General features: G+C 44.1%; 1 protein-coding gene across 1 annotated transcript; it reads left to right on the top strand.

Annotated features, from left to right (window-relative positions):
* The first annotated feature begins 11353 nt into the window (after positions 1-11353).
* Positions 11354-15519, top strand: LOC147639830 (pentatricopeptide repeat-containing protein At4g13650-like). The gene is made up of 6 exons (XM_086824040.1): positions 11354-11608; positions 11703-12080; positions 13348-13730; positions 13778-13853; positions 13935-14152; positions 14268-15519. Exons 1-6 carry the CDS (start codon positions 11354-11356, stop codon positions 15517-15519), a joined length of 2562 nt encoding a protein of 853 aa, XP_086680166.1.
* The last annotated feature ends 3203 nt before the right edge of the window (positions 15520-18722 follow it).

The raw sequence follows: 18722 nt of genomic DNA, 5'->3' as shown, positions 1-18722 counted from the left end.
GATTAATTACTGGTTTTTTAGAGATAAGCTCATTGTTGGCATGTGTAGAGGGTATCGTGATTTGGAGTGCTCAAATAGAGTACCAACTAAGAGGGAAAGCTTGATGTACGGCTACATAAGGCTTTAGCAACACATGAATTGAATATTTGCAGCTTGAATGTCTCAAAACACCAATATGCAAAGATTAATTGAGCAAATTGAAACTTTTCTCTTACTGTGGTATTCTGCAGAAAATAGGCACCTGATAATCTCCCTTGTGTAGCCTGTGTGGTTGATCTTTTTGAGAACCCTTTTAGGGGTTTGAAGCTGACTTCTAGGCTAAAAAAGCCCTCAAACAATTTCTTGAATGGTTCACACTCCTGTGAGTTATGGACTCTGCAAACCGGCAATGGCGTTTTCTAAAAAATGTAGAATTCTGCAGCATCGCGTGAAGATTCACAGCAACTGACCAACCACGGCTGTGCGCCCTAATGCAATAAGAGGATCCAAGGCGTAGATTAGAAAATGATCAAGTATGCATGGAGATCTAAGTCCTCCAAGGAAAGTGTGTGCTATGGGAAGAGGAGCTAGATTAAGTTTATGATAAAAAGAACTCAATAATCTATTGATGATATTGTGAAAGTGTGATTAGATGAGTGTAATTAAGGTACCAAGGGATGGCCTAGCTCTGATACCATGAAAGAAAATTGAAAGAATGATGTATCTATGGTGGATCAAAGCATATGCATGTCATTACTAGTGGATGATTAACAATATGATTAAGATATGATTAGGCTAATTACACAAGCATGAAGAGGGTATGAATCAAAACACTTGAACTGATTTCTCATTCCCAAAGGTGCCTTTTTATAGGCCAAGAGTACATCCTTGAATATAGGAGAGGTGGAGAGGAATGTGGAGAGGTGGCATTAGGAAAAAAGGGAGCTCATTTCGGGTTTGGAAAAATAAGCTCTCAACCAATCAACAGAGGGCCAACGTAACGTTGGAAATTCACAAAAATAAGAGAAAATAGATAAAAGAAACAATACTTTATGTAGGTACAAGCGTGCTACATTAATGTGGAGATTGGTTTTTTATTCTCACAAGATCTTTGGACATGAAGATAGAATCTAGTCTGACATTTTCTCTGACAAGGGCCTTCCCGCTTCCACCTTCCTTTGAACTTTGAAATGTTGTGCTGCCTTTCCTTCGAAAGGTATACCATTCTACACCACTGCCTCATTGTGCAGCAGCCTCTTCTTTTCCAAAACTGCTCCTTTGATCCTGTTTGGCTTAGAGTAAGATGTTTCTTGTCAACTGTCTGTCTGTCCACTTTCTCTTTCTTGAAACTTCACTTTGTTATCTTGTTTACATTACTTTGCTGTTGTTACAGATTCACAAGGTCTCCATGGTGAATAAAAACTATGGCCGTTCTTGTGGAAGACGCTCTGTGGATGATAATGCTATGAAGGCAGAATTATACCACACATCCTTACCCCGTCAACCTGCTTCTTCTATTTCTTCGGTAGAGAATTCAAGTACAGTCAAAACGGAAGGAACTTGGCAAAGGTTTAGTATTTCGAAAGGAGCATGGGTGCTCATGCAACCTAGCAAAAGAAAGAGACCCCAGACAAAAAACATTTTCTTGGCGTCATGGAAGGGAAGAGTACGAGATTTTAAAATCACCAGAGGGAAGATATCGGTGAAAGAAGTTTTGATTCAGCATGTGTACATGCATAAAGAACTTGTCTTGCGAGACTATCCAAATGATCTTCCGCAACACAGGCCTAATAATTTTTCTATTGTGGTTTTTTTCTTTATGAGAGGTGTATGGATTTTTAAGATGAAGCTTTCTTTCTTTGCTTATTGACATTCTTGTGTTATTTTATTTCAGATTTATACTCTTCATCGTATGAGACATGGCAAAACATCGATTGTATTCTGGGATTTATAGATGTTTTGCATGGATCGATAGGAGAACAACAATACCAAGGTCAATGTGCAACAGAGCTAGCTCAATCGGGTATATTTTTTACTGGTCATTTTGCTGGACAATGCTAACACACATGGTGTGTTAAGAAAATAAGACCTTCCGGCATGGAATTCAGTGGATTGGCCTCTCCCACATTTTAGTGTTACAGAGGCATATAGGGCCAAGCTTTTCAAAGAAGTACAGAAAGCTCTTAGGCCCAATATTGCCACAAGGATAATAAAAATTTCTTTATGCTTGCCTCTCACAGTTTTTGTAGACTTGTTTATGAAAAGATGCAGGGGGGAAGAGAGCTTGAGCTCTTGCAAGCACACACACACACACTCACAAAACCCTAATAGAGAACACACAAGGTGAGAGGCTGAAAATCTTCTTCTTCTCTACTCAACACTCAACACACCATATACAAGAATAAGAGTACACAATAATATGGAAGGTACTCAACCAATACATACACGGGTTCTCTATAGTGTGAACCCGACTAAATGAGCTGGCGCTATAACTATGCCAGTCTCTAGAATGGCTGTCACACAGCCTGTCATCCCACTGGCCGCATATCTCCCAGGATCTCACCAACCATGCCAGTGGTGTAAGTGTGGGGCCTATCCCCCAGGCGGGTCATCAGTGGCCACCGCCTCACTAGACGAGCTCGATATCTCAACACTCCCCCTCGAGCTCAACTCCATCTCATGTACACCAAGCGAAGCCCTGAATCTGCGGAGCTTCTCTGTACCCAATGCTTTGGTGAAGATGTCAGCTACCTGATCCTCTGTGCTGACATAAACAAGGTCAAGGTCTCCTGCCAAGACCTTCTCTCTGACGAAGTGGTAGTGGACCTCTATGTGCTTCGTACGAGCATGAAAGACTGGGTTCCTGGCCAACTGTATACTGCTAATGTTGTCACAGAAAATGACAACTTGTCTATCCACAGATAGACCCAAATCTGCAAGTAGCTTTCTCAACCAAGCTACCTCACATGCTGCCATAGCAGCTCCTCTATACTCAGCCTCTGTACTCGATAGAGCAACCGTAGGCTGCTTCTTGCTGCTCCAAGTCACAGCAGCACTCCCCAAAGAAAACATGAATCCACTGGTAGATCTTCTGTCTGTGATACTACCTGCCCAATCAGCATCTGTGTACCCAAGTACACATATCTCTGTCCCAGTCTCATAGAATAGTCCACAATGCAAAGTAGACCTCACATACCTCAGTATGCGTCTCACTGCATCTAAATGCGGTTTCCGTGGAACCTGCATAAACTGACTCACCAACCCAACAGCATAGCTCAAATCTGGTCTGGTGATCGTCATGTAGATCAAACTTCCTACTATGCTCCTGTACATAGTACGATCCTCCAAGATCTCTCCTGAATCTGCACTCAACTTGCCATTCTGATCCAATGGCACAGAAATAGGCTTACAGCCTGTCATACCATACTTGGACAACATGTCCAAGCCATACTGTCTCTGCAGTAATCCAATACCATGTGGTGACCTAATCACCTCAATGCCCAAGAAATATCTGAGCTCCCCCAAATCCTTCATCTCAAACTTCTGTCTTAGCAAGATCTTTACATCAAAGATCTCTGCATCATGGTCCCCCGTAATGATCAAGTCATCTACATAGATGACAACAAGCACAACTCCTCTATCACCATGTCTCACATACAATGAGAAATCTGCATTGGCTACATGAAAGCCAATAGTGACAAGATATTCAGAAATCTTGTCAGACCATGCTCTTGGTGCTTGTTTTAAGCCATACAAGGCTTTCTTCAACCTGCAAACATGCTCGGGGTGACCCACATCCTCATAACCAGGTGGCTGCAACATATACACCTCTTCTTGCAAATCCCCATGCAAGAATGCATTCTTTACATCCATCTGATGTAAAGACCATTGCTTTGACGCAGCCACTGCTATCACAACTCTCACCGTTGCCATCTTGGCAACTGGGCTGAAAGTTTCCTCATAATCAATCCCATATGTCTGCGCATATCCTTTGGCTACCAATCTAGCCTTGTACCTGTTTATGCTCCCATCACTGTTATGTTTAACTTTGTACACCCACTTGCATCCAATGGCTTTCTTGCCTTCAGGCAATTGCACTAAATCCCAAGTTTCATTTCCATATAGTGCATCCATCTCCTCATATGTAAATCTCTGCACAGGGTTCTTCACTCTCCCTGATCTTCGCAGCTTTTCATTCATGGCTTCCATAGCCTTCTTTACACCAGGTGTTCTCATAGCTGGGATCCCAAGCTCCTCATCAAGGCTCATATCTGAGCCACTAGACTCTCCATCAACATGAGAATGCCCTGCAGAAATGTCAGGCATACCAAGGGGCTCAACCACTTTCTCTTTTCCTTTACGTGATGTACTAATCACATTTACAGGGCTGGTATTATGACGCAGCCTGCCACTCCATGGTCTATCAACAGACCCACTAGATGAGGACTCTCCTGGTCCACTCAAAGACTGTGATTGCTGACCTGCATTCTGTGCAACCACACTTCCACTCACATCAGCCCCAACAGCTTCTTTTTCAGCAGCATACCAGCTGCTCATCTCATCAAAAACAACATCCCTGCTTACCCTCAACTCACGTGTAGCAGGGTTATAACACCTGTATCCCTTTTGCTCAAGGGAATATCCAATGAACACACATTTTTCAGCTTTCGGATCCAGCTTGGTTCTCAGCTCATCTGGCACATGCACATATGCAATGCATCCAAAGACTTTCAGATGAGACAAATCTGGTTTTCTGCCAGTAAACCTCTCCTCTGGAGTTACATCATGTATGGCTGCAGTTGGAGTCCTGTTCATGATGTATACTGCTGTAGAAACAGCCTCAGCCCAATAGCAATGCGGCATATTCTTCTCTTCCATCAATGCCCGCGCAATCTCAGCAATGTGCCTGTTTTTCCGCTCAGCAACTCCATTTTGCTGCGGAGTGTATCTGCATGTGAACTGTCTCCGAATACCATTCTTCTTCAAGAATTCAGAGAACTCATTGGAGAAGTACTCTCCCCCTCCATCTGACCTTAGGCACTTTACATATTTTCCTATTTGCTTTTCAACCAAAACTCTGAAATTCTGAAAGTGAGTGAACACCTCACTCTTCTCTTTCATGAAATATACCCACACTTTCCTTGTGTGGTCATCAATGAAAGTGACATAGTACCTGCAGCCTCCCATAGACACGGTCTTCGTAGGACCCCATACATCTGAATGCACAACATCTAGTGCATTTCTGCTCACATATCTGTTACGTGGAAACACATGCTTTGTTTGCTTCCCAAATTGGCATGCTTCACATATTTTCTGCATACCTTCCACTTTAAATTTTGGCAGCCCTATCACAATTCCTTTTGTCTGCATAGACTTCAATCTTTGCACATTTACATGTCCAATTCTTTTATGCCATATGTCTGTGTCTGCAACAACTCCTGAACCTTTTGCAAGCATCGCAGCACTCATTTCAGGCATGTCTACATCCAATGTAAACATTCTGCCCACTCTGTTGCCTTTTGCAACCAACCTGCACTTGTCTTTGAAATCTTCAACATAACACCCATCAGGGTTAAACCGAACCTGCAAACCCTGCTCAATCATCTGGCCAATTGAAACTAGATTCTTTGTTATGTTCGGTACATGAAGTACATCTGCAAGGTACTTCACTTTGCCATCCTGCATAGACAATGGCACATCTCCAACGTGGGCAATTGGATGAGCAGTGTCATCCCCTGTTTCAACAAAACCTGGTCTTTCCGGGTTTTTCATCTCCTTGAACCACTCCCCATGACTCGTCATGTGGTTCGAAGCGCCTGAATCCACATACCATACATTATCTTTTGTGCTGCATCAACATTTTCAGACATGGCATTCACAACATGTTGCATAACAAACAGCCTTTCATTGTCCTCATTATTTCTGCTTGAGGATGCATAGTTGTTTTGCTGCACTTTCCTATTTTGCATGTCAGCCTGCTTCTTATAACATTCTGACTGCACATGTCTAGGCTTACCACAATAATAACATTCACGTGCATCATTATATTGCCTTTGCCAATTTCCACGGCCTCTTTGACTCCCCCTGCCTCTGAATTTGCCTCTTCCACCTGCGTGTTGTTGTTGTTGTTGTTGATTCTGGGACTGTTGTTGTTGCTGCTGCTAACCATAATTCTGATTACCTGTTCGGCCACCTCCTTGACCACGTCCACGGCCTCCTCTACCTCGTCCTCTTCCTGAACTCGTGTAGAAGGCCTGTTGCTCTGAACTGTTTTTGCTTTGTGAAGACTGTTGGTCTTCACCCAAGCTCTTCTCTTCGATAATCAGCATAGACACCAAATCTGTAAAGTTGAGAATGTTTTCCCGAGTCTGAATAGACGTCTTGAACGCCTTGTATTGTGGCCCGAGACCACGTAGACAGACTTTCACCTTGTCATCATCATCTACTGACACACCAATAGATGCAAGGGATTCCACAATACCCTTTATCTTCAACGCATAGTCATTCACAGACATGCTCTTTTTCTCCACAGTATGAAGTTCATTCTTCAACTGTATCTTACGTGCCTTGGTATTTGTTTCATACAGCTTTACCAAGGTGTCCCATGCCTCCTTGGGGGACTTGGCATCCTGAATATGCCCAATCATGGTGTCCTGTATACTAATGGATAGCCAATACATTACTTTCCTGGCTCCTTGGTTCCAGTCTTTGAACTCTTTCACATCTGCAGCAGTCGGATTTATATCTGGTATCTCCGATGCCTCTTCATGCTCACCTTCTATGTAGTCCCAATAGCCTTTTCCCATCAGGAAATTCGTTAACCTGAACCTCCAAGCATGGAAGTTATTCTTATCCAGCTTCTCAGCCACAATCTGTGTTATGCCATCATTAGACATCTTGCCAAACACACAATTTCACCAAAAACTGCACTCTGGTTTTTCCTGCACAAGTGCTGTATTTTCTGCAGCGGTACTGTAGTACTCTCAAATGTCACAACCAGTGACTTCAATGCACATACATACACCCAATGGCAACTGTAGACCTCTTTGCAGCACCCACAGTGTCTGCACAGTCAATCTGTCTTCCTGCAGTTCTTAAAACAGAGTTCTGCAGAGAATCGATGACTTACCCGCAGTGCTCGAAATCGCCTGCTTTCTGAAAAACAGAGGTCCAGACGCGCCCGAAACGCGTTTTCGGCCCGAAAATTGTAGTCCGTAGGACTGTATAGTTGCCCTATAGCTTCACTCCCGCGAAGAAAGCTCCTCAATCGGAGATCGTTTGCCGGTGCCTCCCGTAGAGCTCCCGACAAGGGTGTAGTCACCAACACAATAGGGAAGAGTAGTTGAAGCTCTTACCCTCGTACCGCTTCCTGTGGTTCTCTTGCTTGCAGCTCAGCCCTTAGCACGAACCAGGCTCTGATACCATGAAAAGATGCAGGGGGGAAGAGAGCTTGAGCTCTTGCAAGCACACACACACACTCACAAAACCCTAATAGAGAACACACAAGGTGAGAGGCTGAAAATCTTCTTCTTCTCTACTCAACACTCAACACACCATATACAAGAATAAGAGTACACAATAATATGGAAGGTACTCAACCAATACATACACGGGTTCTCTATAGTGTGAACCCGACTAAATGAGCTGGCGCTATAACTATGCCAGTCTCTAGAATGGCTGTCACACAGCCTGTCATCCCACTGGCCGCATATCTCCCAGGATCTCACCAACCATGCCAGTGGTGTAAGTGTGGGGCCTATCCCCAGGCGGGTCATCAGTGGCCACCGCCTCACTAGACGAGCTCGATATCTCAACAGTTTAATACCTTTCCAGTGAAGGTTTCAAAAACAATGTTCACAGTTAAAGCAACAAGTCTGGCATGCATGCCACAATTTTTGGATAAAGGTTGGGATAAGAAGACATGTAGTTCAGTGTTTTGTGAGGTTGTCCAACCTTCTATGCAACTGAAGTACATGGTTGCATCACAAAATTTTATTTTTTCTTTTTATTATAAGCGCACTCGAATGCTAGGTACAAAACTAGTCCCAATGCATCAAGATGAATATTCTTTTGGTGCAGAAAATAAACTTCTTGATATTGATGTTGTTGAGAATGGTGATGTGCTAGTCAATATCTCATTAAGACAATGTTGCTCCCTAGCTCAATTGCGCAATGACATTCTGTTTGAGACAGAAGGTTCTATTTCAAAGGACTTTTTATTTATCTACAACAATAAGAAGGTACACCATCTGACTTATCCTAGTCTCATTAAGCACTGCTATTAGTTTACTTTACCCTATTGTTTCATATTGCTTTTTTGCAGGTGCTCAAAAGAAGAGAGAGTTCAATAAAATGCAAAGACATTGAAAATTTAAAAATTGAGATAACACAGACTCCATAAACAAAGGTATTATATTCAATAAAGTAAAATTTTGTACAGAAGTGTTTAATTATATATGTAGAACATATTCTTGACAACCATTTTCTATTTATCTACAGGCTGATCCAGAGGCTGCTCTACATGGTCCAAGCTCACCGTATCATCTTTTTTTGGAGAATCTGTTTTCTGCTGCTCCATCCTGTCGTGTACAGTCTCTTGGTGCTGCTCCATTGTCTCCTCTACTCTACTGCCCCTGGAGCATCTGTTTGCTGTTGCTCCATCTTCTCCTCAATAACATCAGCAGTAGTAGCAGGTCCTTGTTCTTGTGGCTTCTCCTCATCAGTACTAGGTCCTTGTTCCTGTGGCACCACATCAGCATCATCTATGTCATCAAGGTGTATGACACCTTCTCGGACTTTAGAGCTCTCACCCAACTCGACAGTAGCTGGTACAATAGGTTTGGGGGAGGCATACTTCAAAAACTTCCAAATTGTATCAGCTCTGAAACTATATACATAGTTCAAGCTGAAGCTATCTTCTCTCATCTGCAATGAGATATGATGATTTAGAACACTTTGTACCAATATCAATTATTTTGAAGCTAAATGAAAATTATTTTTTCTTACAAGCTCTGGCTGTCCTATCTCAAAATAGCTTGAAAGTATATATTTGGCACTGATCAACACTCTCCAGCCACACAGCTACTTGAATCATCTTGTTGTGGTGTCTGTACAGTTGGAAAGATATGTTAGAAACTGTTAATATCTGAACAAAACAAAATTATTCAATAAGTTCAAAGGCATAGCATGAAATAGACATTAGTAGAGGGAACGACTTTCTACCTCTAAATCTAATGGCTCTATTGAATCCAAAAGATTGACATTAGGAGGACAGTGATCCAGTGCATCTAAAAGCCTTCTAATATAACTGCAATACATATAATTTAGTTAGTGTGCATTAAATCAAAATAATGAAGTTTAAAGTTAAAAATAGCATACACACCACTTACAATTTCAGCTCTGTGTGTGTGTTTTTAAGAGAGTTGAATAAAAAGCATTGCTTTTGCTGGATGTCAATAGAAGCAAAGCTCCAGTGGTCACTGCGTAAGGAAAAAAGCATTAAGAAATCAAAGGCTACAAGAGTTCTCAATCTTGAAGAAAAATCCCAAAAGAAGCAGTCACCCACATACTTGTTATGATATGGAAGTAGCAAAATATCGACAACATCAAAATCGCAGTGTCTGAACCAATTGGAAATATCCATGGGAGTTTCCTTTGGATCTCTTAACTTGAAGAAAATGGCAGGATCAATAATATGAACTGTATGCTATACAGCGTGGTTAAGCCAACTTCTCATCATGCTGCATTGGACCAAACAATAATTAGGGTAGCATGTAAAGGAGGTACAAGAAGGATTGTTTTGCAAACAAATGTAAAATAAAAGACACTTACTAGAGCATTGCAAGAATGATAGTATCTGAGCAATACTCATTCTTATGACCCAATGCTGCCAAGTATGGTTTTGTCAAGTCAAAATTATTCACTGAAGTTTCATCCTCAATATGGACAACTATGTTAGGGCCCAGCTCCTGCAACCTTCTCTGTATCTGCAGCTCTTTCTGTACAGTCTCCACATCTATAACAGATTTGGATTCTTTTATTTGCTGCTTCAGTGACTCCTCACCATAAGCAGCTTTCCCTGGGTTACTTCAACAACCTTAACCTCATCTACCTTCAACTTTCTTGTAGGTGGAATTAATAATATGTCTCTCATTTTTATGTCCTGCCATTCCACAGGATGGACCAGCTTGTCATACCTCCATCTCACTCTAGACAAAGTGTTGAAAGTCTTTGGCAACCATCAGAGTTACCCTGTGAGCATGGGATGCTACCAGCATTGCATCTTCAAAATATTTCTCCAAGTAATTCTCTACCATTTCCTGTAAGGAAAGAATGGCAATCCTGTTTCACCTGAAACCAAGGTGCCAACTATCACATATGTCCCTCACTAGTCTCTGAAAAGATGCCTTGGGGATTGCAAAGCCTATAGATTTCTGTTGCTTCCTGATCTCCTTTAGCACACCTGCACCATGTTTCAATCTCTTGGCCTTTTACTGGAGCAGGCTCATTGGCTTCCCCTTCCTGCCATGTGCAACTCTTCCCTTTGGAGGCACACTAAATTCCTTGATACCTACCCCAGCTGCTGCTGCAGGCCTTGGCCCCTTGCCAGCCCTCCTTACAGTTGACTTGGTTCTTGCCATCACTCTGACAAGCTGCATACAAAGCAATGGAAAGAGATTACAGCCATGGAGAGCATGGAATGATACAAGAAGGCAATGAGAGGGGTGGATGAAGCAACATTTATAAATTTGCAACAAAACGCGATTTCGACAGTTTGAAATTCCTAACAGCTCACTCTCGCGTTGTCGTGCTGTGGCACGTCTATGCAGTGAAAGCATGTTCATGGCACAACTTATGTGGAATCTGGGCCTTGAGCAGCAAGGACAGACATGGAAGGTATTCACTCAGATACAGTGGCATTGGAAGCTGTATGAAGGTGTACAGGATGGGACACTCCAATTCATGTGGATGCGGCCAGCGGTGGTTTTGTGGTACCATTTTTGTACCCGGAGATAAAGTGGGATTTTAGGTTACCATGTGTGAGGAGCATTGATGTGAGTGGCCATTATTGAGGCAAGAAAAATAAATGAAATATATGATACAAGTGGCCAATAATATAAAGGGCTACATGGAAGCTTTGTGGGGGGCCAACGTAGCTGCCAGCACGTAGCCTAGAAGCTGGCGAAAAATCTAGAAGGTGGCTGCCCAGAGAGGAATCCGGCCGTCGTGGACGAAGGGCGGGGGCTCGCCTACTCGAAAGGGGGGGGGGGGGGGGAGCTCCCCGCCTCGGCAAGGCAGGGCAGCTCTGCTCTACCTCCAAGATGTCGGATCAGGGGGTTTCCTTGGAATTGGTCAACAGTTTCATGCACCATAAATGGTGGACCTAGTGGCACAAGGCCGTCTGCTGACGTGGGATTTGGAGGAGCTCGGTTTCATATGGGCGATGGTGGGGCTGGCTTTCCAGGGCATGGACCTAATCATGTTCCTGTTATGGGATGGCACAGGTTTCCAGATGGCAGTGAAAGTCACCGTCCTCTTTCAGGTTTCATGGACACATGGGAAGGACCAGGACGGTACCCAGATGAACGCCAGAGGTTTGGGCATCGTGACTGGGATCAGTTTTCCCAGGGTATGTCCGGAGCAGGTTGGGAGGGAGTCCTGGAACCATGGCAAGGTCAAGCTGGGGATGCTAATTTTGATTTGAACCCCCCAAATTCACACAGAGAAGCTTAGTATCAAACCAAGAGTCAGATGATGAGAGGAGGCGACCTTTCAGCCATGAGAGGAATTGGGATTCCCGACCCTCTCTATCACCGAGGGGGCCTCTTGCTCATGGGCATGAAGAGTTTGTAAGGGGTCCAGATTCTATGATTTCTAAGGATGCAGCTGTGATGAAGAGAAAACGTCATAATTTCTTACAAGGTGCTGGGCCCACAAAAGCTCGGCGGATGGATGAAACTTCAGTTGAGAGGCTAGAGCAGGCACATCAAGGTGGAAGTACAAGCAAAAGAGCAAAGACCTCCTCACCAACAGAGCTACCCTCAACCTTCAATGCAGCAAGGGCCTATGCTGATGAGTGGCTATTTGTTCAAGCTGGTTTGGTGAAGTTCTAGCATTGTGTTTGAAGTAAATGTAACAGATTTGAACTTGCAGAAATGTAAACTACGCTGTGATCCATATGTATTTATGGCAACCTACCCTCTCGCAGCAACCACCGCCATCCCAGCAGCCCATCTCTCCAGCTACAATGCAGCAAGCTTTTGCTGGCGATACCCCTTGAAGTTCAACCACTACTCTCACAGCCAGACACCCAGTGTGTTCCCGGCTAGACCGCACACGTCACGACATCTTTGGTGAACCCGACGTGAAACAGCTGGGGTGAGAGTAGAAAGGGAATCATGGGTGATCAACAGGAGCAGCAAGGATTCGTCCGGACGTCAACACCATGCAGATGTTTCAGGCGTTTGTGCTCTACATGCAACAGCAACAGGCAGTCGAAAGAAGGCTGGGTGAAGTGGGAAAACAAAGGTAATGTTATCTGATTTGAATGCTGGATGAAAAACGATATGATATCTGGAATGTATGGATACATGCAAGATGACATACAAATCAAGATGATGCTTGAGGAAAATTAGAGCAAATAGATACACAATCAGGGCTTTCTGAAAGGCAGGTACAAAAATGAAGGAAATATACTATAATGATGCTATATCTTAGCTGCTTGGAGAACTTCTAAAGCATGACAAGGATGCAAAGGAGGTAAAAATAATGGCAGACAAAGCAAAGAAGGCTATAGGGGCCTATGACACTGATGCATTTCTCGAAAAGAAAGAGCCAGGAGCTTATAGGACTTGTAGTCTTCCATAATAAAACTATTAGGGAAGAAGAAGGATTACAAGGGCTTATGACACTTGTTCACCTCAGGAGAAGGGGGTGGCAAGGAGCTTGTATAGACTTGTAGTTCTCTCTTAGAACTGTAGAATGGCAACAAGGGCTTGTGACACTCATCCTTCTCGACAGCTGAGGAAGGAGAGGAGCTTGCAATGACTTGATCCATTCTTGCCACTTCAAGGGCTTACGACACTCGACCTTTCTGATAGCTGAGGAAGGTGAGGAGCTTGTATTGACTTGAGGTCTTCCCTACAAGTTGCAAAACAGATAGAATGCTCAAGAACTCATGAATGCCGGAAAGGTGGACACTTCTTTGTACTCTGATTGCCAGGATATCTGAAAGAAACTCTTTGAAAAGCAGAGCTAAATGTATGCAATGATGATCTGGATGAATGGTTTGACATAGAGAAAGCCCAAAACATCAGAAAGATATGGATTTCCCAAGCGTCATCCTGATTAAATGGAATGCCAATGCAGAATGCTGTAGAATTGAATGTTCATGAGACCTTAGGTAAGGGCCAAGAAATACACAGTGAGATTGTGCAAAAGGGATTGGAAAGAGGTCTTTCTGTTGGCAACAGTTTGGTTGGCATGTACACCAAATTTGGTTTGATTTCAGAGGTAGAAGAAGTCTTTGGCAAGATGTTGATTCGGGATGCTGCCACCTATGCTTCTCTTTTGAAGAGGTGTGACAGCTTAAAGGCCTTATGTGATGGCAAGTACATCCATGATCACATTGTCAGAAATGGGCTTGATCAAGTTCTACCTCTTAACAACCTCCTCTTGCAGATGTATGGAAAATGCGACTCTGTGGAGATGGCAGATGGGCTTTTTGCTCAAATGGGTGCTCTCCAACACAAGTACTCCATATGTTTCCTAGACACAGGAACTCTGGAACTTGGTTCAGATTGAAGCTCCCAAACGACGGTAACCCTGTGGGAAAGCTGCAATCAAGCAAGTTTCATATGGACCTAGTCTTAACGGTGAATGTAACCCCCGATTACGACTGTACTTAAAACAAATAAATCATGTTACGGTGAATTGAAACGGCTCTTACATCTCAGCATCAGCACGCATACCGTTGCGGCACCTTCACGATAGGACAGAAAGAAATGGCCAGCGATGGAGAGACCAAGGCCAAGAAGGAGAAGCACAAGGTGTCCCCATCGCCAAGCCTCTCACAGGCAAGAAGCTCTGCAAAGCGAACACTCAAGATAATAAGGCGAGCATCGGAGATTCAACAGCTGAAGAGGAGAGTCAAGGAAGTTGTGAAATCCGTCAGGTTGGATATCATTGCTTAATTTGGGAGGATATTGGGTCTGCATCATACTTCATTCAGTAGCCTGATCAAAGATGCTTGGACTTATTTCTCTTTGAGATTCAAGCCAAATATGCAGATTGGCGGAAACATGTCAGATTCTGAAATTTATGCATCAGCAGGGCAAGCTTGTCTCTACAGACCTTTTAAAATGCCATTTACGGCAGTGCACTGATAATCAAGCCTTGGCTGTGGGAAGGCAAACACATTCTTTCATAATCAGCAGTAGAGGCGACTATCTAGACGTGTTTGGAAGCTACCTTATTCACATGTTTGCTTCCTGTGGGAGCTTGCTGGAAGCAAACCTTGTGTTTTTACAGATGCCAAATCCTTGTGTTTATGCATGGCATGCAATCATTGCAGCCCATACTGTGTTGTACGAAACAGGGAAGGCCATTGTGTTGTGTCAGAGCATGCAACAAGAAGGCCTTCTGCCAGCCAATCCCATAGTCTTGTGTGTTTTGAAAGCTTGTGCTAAGGAAGGGGTACTTATCCATGGCAGGCTGATGAATGACCAAATCATCAGAAGTGGACAAAGCTCAGATCTTGCTGTTGCGAGCACTCTTGTTGACATGTATGCAAAATGTGGCAGCGTGGAAGATGCATGGAGAGTGTTTGTTCAAATGCAAAAACAAGATGCCATCTTCTGGAATACAATGATTGCTCTCTATATTGAGCATGGGTTCATTGTAGATGCTTTGGAGCTTTACTGTAGAATGCTATGGGAAGGAACATTGCCGAGTGATGTTACATTCATCAGCATTCTCGATGCATGTAGTAGCATGGAGGCCCTAAGTGAAGGCAAGCGGATCCATGTGCATGTTTTGTTTAGTGAGTACAAAAAAGACACTGTGGTGGGGACTGCCCTCATGAACATGTATGGAAAATGTGGTGTATTGAACAAAGCATGGAGGATGTTTGATGAGATACACGAGAGGGATGGGGTATGCTGGAATGCCATGGTTGCAGCATATGTGCAGAATGGTGAGAGTAAGGCCGCCCTTCAGCTTTTTCGCAGAATGTGGCAGGAGGATTTAGTCTCGGATAAGTTCACTTTCTGTAGCACTCTATCTGCATGTGCTGATGAGGGGGCTCTAGCAGAAGGCAAGAGATTTCATGCTCTCTTCTCAGCGCGTGAATTTGATTCAGATACCATGGTGGGGAATGCCCTTGTCAATATGTACGGAAAATGTGGCAATCTGGAGGGCTCATGGAGAATGTTCTGCAGTTTACGCGATCGTGATGTTGTTTCATGGAATGTCATCATTGCAGCCTATGCCCAGCATGGCAAAGATAGTAGTAGTCTCCAAATCTTTGAGCAAATGCAGTAAGAGGGAGTACTGCCGAACAGTATCACACTCGTCAGCATTTTTGAGATATGTGGCAGCCAGGCTGTTCAAGGTAACGGTGAGCGATTGCATGCTAGTATTTTTGGCAGAGGACTTTATTTAGATATTGCTGTGGGAAATGCCCTTGTGAACATGTACGGAAACTGGGGCAGGCTAAAACATGCTCAAAGTATACTTGATGAAATGCCTAAAAGAGACAGGACCACCTATATAAACTTTCTTTTGGCATGTGCAAGCAAAGGATCACTTGAGGAAGGCCAAGAGCTGCATGCCCATATTGTTGCTGTTGGGTTTGACTATATGCTTGCAGTGGTGACAGCTATTGTTACCATGTACGGCAAGTGTGCAAGTGTGGAGGATGCATGGGTGTCGTTTGTTAAACTGTCAGAGCGAGATGTGGTCTTATGGACTACCCTGAGCGTAAGGCACCAGCCTATATAGCAACTTGGTGGCACATACCGGAGGATGTGCAGGTTTAGAGGGGGTTGATGTCGTGCTGTGGCACGTCTATGCAGTGAAAGCATGTTCATGGCACAACTTATGTGGAATCTGGGCCTTGAGCAGCAAGGACAGACATGGAAGGTATTCACTCAGATACAGTGGCATTGGAAGCTGTATGAAGGTGTACAGGATGGGACACTCCAATTCATGTGGATGCGGCCAGCGGTGGTTTTGTGGTACCATTTTTGTACCCGGAGATAAAGTGGGATTTTAGGTTACCATGTGTGAGGAGCATTGATGTGAGTGGCCATTATTGAGGCAAGAAAAATAAATGAAATATATGATACAAGTGGCCAATAATATAAAGGGCTACATGGAAGCTTTGTGGGGGGCCAACGTAGCTGCCAGCACGTAGCCTAGAAGCTGGCGAAAAATCTAGAAGGTGGCTGCCCAGAGAGGAATCCGGCCGTCGTGGACGAAGGGCGGGGGCTCGCCTACTCGAAAGGGGGGGGGGGGGGGGAGCTCCCCGCCTCGGCAAGGCAGGGCAGCTCTGCTCTACCTCCAAGATGTCGGATCAGGGGGTTTCCTTGGAATTGGTCAACAGTTTCATGCACCATAAATGGTGGACCTAGTGGCACAAGGCCGTCTGCTGACGTGGGATTTGGAGGAGCTCGGTTTCATATGGGCGATGGTGGGGCTGGCTTTCCAGGGCATGGACCTAATCATGTTCCTGTTATGGGATGGCACAGGTTTCCAGATGGCAGTGAAAGTCACCGTCCTCTTTCAGGTTTCATGGACACATGGGAAGGACCAGGACGGTACCCAGATGAACGCCAGAGGTTTGGGCATCGTGACTGGGATCAGTTTTCCCAGGGTATGTCCGGAGCAGGTTGGGAGGGAGTCCTGGAACCATGGCAAGGTCAAGCTGGGGATGCTAATTTTGATTTGAACCCCCCAAATTCACACAGAGAAGCTTAGTATCAAACCAAGAGTCAGATGATGAGAGGAGGCGACCTTTCAGCCATGAGAGGAATTGGGATTCCCGACCCTCTCTATCACCGAGGGGGCCTCTTGCTCATGGGCATGAAGAGTTTGTAAGGGGTCCAGATTCTATGATTTCTAAGGATGCAGCTGTGATGAAGAGAAAACGTCATAATTTCTTACAAGGTGCTGGGCCCACAAAAGCTCGGCGGATGGATGAAACTTCAGTTGAGAGGCTAGAGCAGGCACATCAAGGTGGAAGTACAAGCAAAAGAGCAAAGACCTCCTCACCAACAGAGCTACCCTCAACCTTCAATGCAGCAAGGGCCTATGCTGATGAGTGGCTATTTGTTCAAGCTGGTTTGGTGAAGTTCTAGCATTGTGTTTGAAGTAAATGTAACAGATTTGAACTTGCAGAAATGTAAACTACGCTGTGATCCATATGTATTTATGGCAACCTACCCTCTCGCAGCAACCACCGCCATCCCAGCAGCCCATCTTTCCAGCTACAATGCAGCAAGCTTTTGCTGGCGATACCCCTTGAAGTTCAACCACTACTCTCACAGCCAGACACCCAGTGTGTTCCCGGCTAGACCGCACACGTCACGACAGCGTTTTCCTGCAAATACTTGAAGTAATATGCTATTACATTTCTACAGTGATTTCTCTGTCTTTACAACTAAAAACAATATGGATTGAGTTTATGCAAGGAGTGTACAGCCTTGGATAGCTTAGAAAGACATAAAATCACAATGATAGGGGTGGATGAAGCAACAGTTTTATATTTGCAACAAAATGCGATTTGGGCTGTTTGAAATTCCTAAAGCCTTCTCCTTGCGTTTTCCTGCAAATTCATGAGGCAGCATACTGGAACATGTCTTCATTCATTTCACTGTGTTTGCAACTTGGTGCAAGATGGGTTGAGTCTATGGAAGGCAAGAAGTGATCAATCTCTTACTCAACCAGCCTAATTCAAAAGTCTTCCTGCTTGTGGTTGCAGTGGAAAAAGCTAAGGAATGCATATAATATTTATCCTAATATCTAAGCTACATCACATCACTCAGTACCTTATCCTAATATACTATTAAACAAGAAGAAAAGGATATAGAGAGTCTTACTGACGTGGAAGCTATCTGTAGGTGTGTTGTGCTGGTGATGAGTACCCTGTGCTGGGGATGAACCTTTGCTGCCCGCTGGTTAGGATGCTGATGGTGTAGAGTAGGGAGGTAGAGAGGCAAGAGAGCTGAGAGGGGAGGGCCTAGATAGGAGGGAAAAAATTAGTGCAAAATACAAACAAAGCAGCTAATAAATACCACATGTGTGGAATGGAGTCATTTTTTCACACATGTGGATGAGACCCAGATCTCTTGGAGTTTGAAACTTGGCACATGTGAATGGCACTTTTTGCCTTGGAACTTGTGCCAATCATGATTTCATAATCAGATCCATAAACACTCTTCCCTCCCTATCTTTCATCCCTGCCAGCACCCTCCCATCATCCTTTTCCTTCCCCCTCTGATCCCTTCCTACCCAACACACTCCATCCAGACTACAACCTGCCTGAAGACTACTACCACTGCCAGATCTCCAGGTTACCTAGGCTGCAGCTCAAGTTTGGAAGAGAGCAGAAGAATCACCAGTGCAACTCCAACAGCATGGAAAAGGAAAAGAAAGGTCAGAGATCTATATTCTTTTCAATGTTTTTTGATATGTATTTCTTCCATCCATAGAATTCTTGAATCTTACTGCCCAAGAATCTGGTA

The sequence above is a fragment of the Cibotium barometz genome, chromosome 3 (assembly GCF_041138505.1).
Source record: "Cibotium barometz isolate CiBa-2024 chromosome 3, ASM4113850v1, whole genome shotgun sequence".
Taxonomy (NCBI): domain Eukaryota; kingdom Viridiplantae; phylum Streptophyta; class Polypodiopsida; order Cyatheales; family Cibotiaceae; genus Cibotium; species Cibotium barometz.
Note: the sequence above shows the minus strand (reverse complement) of the source record. Positions and strands in the feature narration are given on the sequence as shown.

Excerpts from the sequence above, each read along its gene's own strand:
- LOC147639830 (XM_086824040.1), top strand. The coding sequence starts at position 11,354 with ATGGTGGACCTAGTGGCACAAGGCCGTCTGCTGACGTGGGATTTGGAG. Across the intron at positions 11,609-11,702 it reads CTGGGATCAGTTTTCCCAGG|AGAAGCTTAGTATCAAACCA; the intron begins GTATGTCCGGAG and ends AAATTCACACAG. Across the intron at positions 13,854-13,934 it reads ATATGGACCTAGTCTTAACG|CATCAGCACGCATACCGTTG; the intron begins GTGAATGTAACC and ends CTTACATCTCAG.